The sequence below is a fragment of the Dipodomys ordii genome, unplaced genomic scaffold (genome assembly GCF_000151885.1).
Source record: "Dipodomys ordii isolate 6190 unplaced genomic scaffold, Dord_2.0 Scaffold13, whole genome shotgun sequence".
Taxonomy (NCBI): domain Eukaryota; kingdom Metazoa; phylum Chordata; class Mammalia; order Rodentia; family Heteromyidae; genus Dipodomys; species Dipodomys ordii.
In genome coordinates this window covers 17,007,487-17,011,144 of record NW_012267229.1, presented here as the reverse complement: position 1 = coordinate 17,011,144, position 3,658 = coordinate 17,007,487, and the positions used below count along the sequence as shown (strand labels likewise).

The 3,658-nt window shown below is 40.7% G+C and overlaps 1 protein-coding gene across 1 annotated transcript in view; it reads left to right on the top strand.

The window, feature by feature from the left end:
- Positions 1 to 3,658, top strand: part of Ndrg3 (NDRG family member 3) — an 81,669-nt gene that overhangs the window by 53,362 nt on the left and 24,649 nt on the right. Inside the window, exons 9-11 of the mRNA XM_013010696.1 lie at positions 715 to 818; positions 2,912 to 2,977; positions 3,096 to 3,147. Coding sequence (XP_012866150.1) covers positions 715 to 818; positions 2,912 to 2,977; positions 3,096 to 3,147 — 222 coding nt within the window. The remainder of the gene's footprint in view (positions 1 to 714; positions 819 to 2,911; positions 2,978 to 3,095; positions 3,148 to 3,658) is intronic.

Genomic DNA, 3,658 nt, shown 5'->3' with positions numbered 1-3,658 from the left:
AAAAAAAAAAAAAAAGAATAAGGTGATAAGTAAAAGAGTGGTGACCAATAAAATATTTGGAAAGTGATATATAATTCTATAATGTATATTGTTAAGTGTTAGTATGTAAGTTGATAGTACACTGATTGTCAGTGAATGTACAGATAATTGTATACACTTTTGGCTATTATCTCTTTTTCTTCTTGGTGATGCTAGGGATGACACCCAAGGTCTTATATATGCTAGGAAAGCATCCTACCCATGATGGCTATCAAGAGAAAGACTAATATCAATTTACACATGATAGCTTATATACCTATATTTATTTAATCTTTAGAATGACCCTGTTCAATACCAGTTATAATCATTTTACAGACAATGGAATAACATAAACATGAAGACACATGAACACAAACAAACAAGTAAGGAAACTCAAATTCAGAATGGTTAAGTGATCTAAGTTCCCCCACTAGTACTTAAATCTATAATAGGTTCTTTAGTAGCTTTGTCTTTCTTTAGTAGCTTTGTCCATAATATGCCACTGAACCAGGCTGTACTAAATTTAAAAAAAATAGTTTAGCCATTTAGCCTACAGGTAAATAAGTAGTACCTTCCAGCTTGATCTAAAATGCTATTATCAAAGACAAAGAAGAGTTAGCATTGAAAAGACAAACCAAATAAAAATGGGATTGTTTTGCATCTTAGTTTACTTTTTTCTTCTTTTACTTGTTCTAGGAGGAGTTACAGGCCAATTTGGACCTTATTCAAACCTACAGACTTCATATTGCCCAAGATATCAACCAAGAAAACCTACAGCTCTTCCTGGGTTCCTATAATGGGTATAGCTATATCCCATTCCTTCATTTCATTACAAATCACACCTAAAAAAAAATGGACAAGTCGGGTGCTGGTGGCTCACGCCTGTAATCGTAGCTACTCAGGAGGCTGAGATCTGAGGATCAAGGTTCAAAGTCAGCCGGGGCAGGAAAGACTGTTGAGACTCCTATCTCCAATAAACCACCAGAAAACCGGAAGTGGCGCTGTAGCTCAAGTGGTAGAGCACTCGCCTTGAGCTGGAATGCTGAGGGACAGCGCCCAGGCCCAGAGTTCAAGCCCAATGACTGCCAAAAAAAAAAAAAAAAATGGACAAGGAGAGAAAAGTGACTTTTTAACCATTGTTACATACTTGTATTACTTGTGCTGTTAGACCACATAAGGAGAGAAGACTTTAAGATAGATATGAAAAGAACTTTCAGGAAGACTGAGTGAACTGAACATACCTTGGATGTGTTCAAATACCAGTTGAGTTGTAGTTTTAAGACATTTTGAAACAAAAGGAACCCAAGCTGTATACACTCACACAGCTCCCAAGTACTTATGAAGGAGACAGGAGTACACATGAAAGAGGCAAAGAAGACGTGGGCTCCATTTAGTTGCTCTTTGCTGATAGGTGCTCAGGAGCCAGAAGTAACACAGATGCTGGTCAGTTCTCTTTGGCTTGTGTATTCCAAAGTTCACTATCAACATCTGTCCTCTCAGAGTAGAGGCTGAGGGGACAGCACTGATTCTGGTCTTGGAAATGGCTTCTCTAGCTTTCTGGCAGCATGTACCAAGACTGAGGAAATGAGTCAACTGTAACTTTCCCAGGGTTGTGCAGCCAGTAGGGGATAGAGCCAGGTTTGAACTGGGTCTCCAGAGACTCCCTGTTTGATGTTAGTTGAAATCAGAGTTAAACTCTTATGCTAAATTGCTAGGAAAACTCCTTATAAAAAAAATAAAGTGGGGGCTGGGAATGTGGCTTAGTGGTAGAGTGCTTACCTAGCATACATGAAACTATAGGTTTAATTCCTCAGTGCCACATAAACAGAAAAATCTGGAAGTGGCTCTGTGGCCCAAGTGGTAGAGTGCTAGCCTTGAGCAAAAGAAGTTCAAGGATAGTGCCTAGGCCCTGAGTTGAAGCCCCAGAACTGGCAAAAATAAATAAATAAAAATGCACATTAAAAATAAAGTTTGGGGCTGGGAAGGTGGCTCAGTGGTAGAGTGTTTGCTTTGCATACATGAGGCCCTGGGTTCAATTCCTCAGTACCACATAAGCAGAAAAAGCCAAAGTGGTGGTGTGGCTCAAGTGGTAGAGTACTAGCCTTGAGCTGAAGAGCTGAGGGACAGCGCCCAGACCCAGAGTTCAGGCCCCACATCTGACAAAAAATAAATAAATTTAAAAATAAAAAATGAATAAAAATAAAGTTCTATTGGGCACTGGTGACTCACACCTGTAAACCTAGCTACTCAAGAGGCTGAGATTTGAGAATCACGGTTCAAAGCCAACCCAGGCAGAAAGGTCTGTGAGACTTTTATCTCCAGTAAACGACCAGAAAACTGAAAGTGGTTTTGTGGCTCAAGTACTAGCCTTGAGTTGAAGAGCTCAGGGACAGCACATAGGCCCAGAGTTAAGCCCCAGGACCAACCAAAGAAAATAATAAAGTTCCCGCTGGTCGCTCACACCTGTAATCCTGGATACTCAGGAGCCTGAGATCTGAGGATCCTAGTTCAAGCCAGTCTGGGCAGGAAAGTTTGTGAGATCTTATCTCCAATTAAAAGTTCCCTTTAGGAATTTGTTTCTGTCATGTAGTTATAAAATTAAACACTCTTGAGTTTGAGGATTTCAGTAATGTTGCTGTTGCAGTTTAAAGTTTGTCTCCCCTGCTGAAGAGCTCATGAACAGCACCCAGGCCCAGAACTGAAGCCCTGTACTGACCAAAAAAAATAAAGTTTGTCTCCCCTGAGCATCCTACAGACCTATTCAGTACCACTTAGGATGTCACTGATAACAGCTACTAGAGAACAGTTTAGGGACACCTGCCCTCCTCTGATGAGAATGTGTCATGATTTTACCTAAAAATGAAAAGGACATTGATTCTTCTTTATTTTCTAGGCGCAGAGATCTGGAGATTGAAAGACCTATCCTGGGTCAAAATGATAACAGATTAAAAACATTGAAGTAAGTCCTTCAGTTTCTCCATTGAGTTCGTAAATCGTTTTGTGTGTCACTACTATTTCAATGTTCAGTGGAGTACATGTGCTTCTTGCTGAGTAACACCTCTTCTGCTTCTGCCTAGGTGCTCCACTTTACTGGTGGTAGGGGACAATTCACCTGCTGTTGAGACTGTGGTAGGTAGGGGCTAACTTGTGAGGGAATGAGTAAAATGCAATTAAATGTATATGGCACACTACTGACACGCTAGAAACTCTGAATGAATACTGTTGTTGGTTTTTTTTTAAGGTCTGTTGTATGCAGCACTTCATGCTGTGTTAACTACAAAAAAAAAAAAAACACCATTTACTTATTATTAGATTTCTAGAAGCCTCCATCTCTAGTCTGGAGCAGATTACCTGTATCAGATATCCAGCAAAGCTAAAAGACTCCCAAGATCCTACCTTTGTCTACCCCTTTCTCCAGTACATAGCACATATATAAAAATGATGTAATCAGCTGGGCGCTGGTGGCTCACGCCTGTAATCCTAGCTACTCAGGAGGCTGAGATCTGAGGATCGTAGTTCAAAGCCAGCCCAGGCAGGAAAGACCATGAGACTCCTATCTCCAATAAACCACCAGAAAACTGGAAGTGGCGCTGTAGCTCAAGTGGTAGAGCACTAGCCTTGAGCTGAAGAGCTGAGGGAC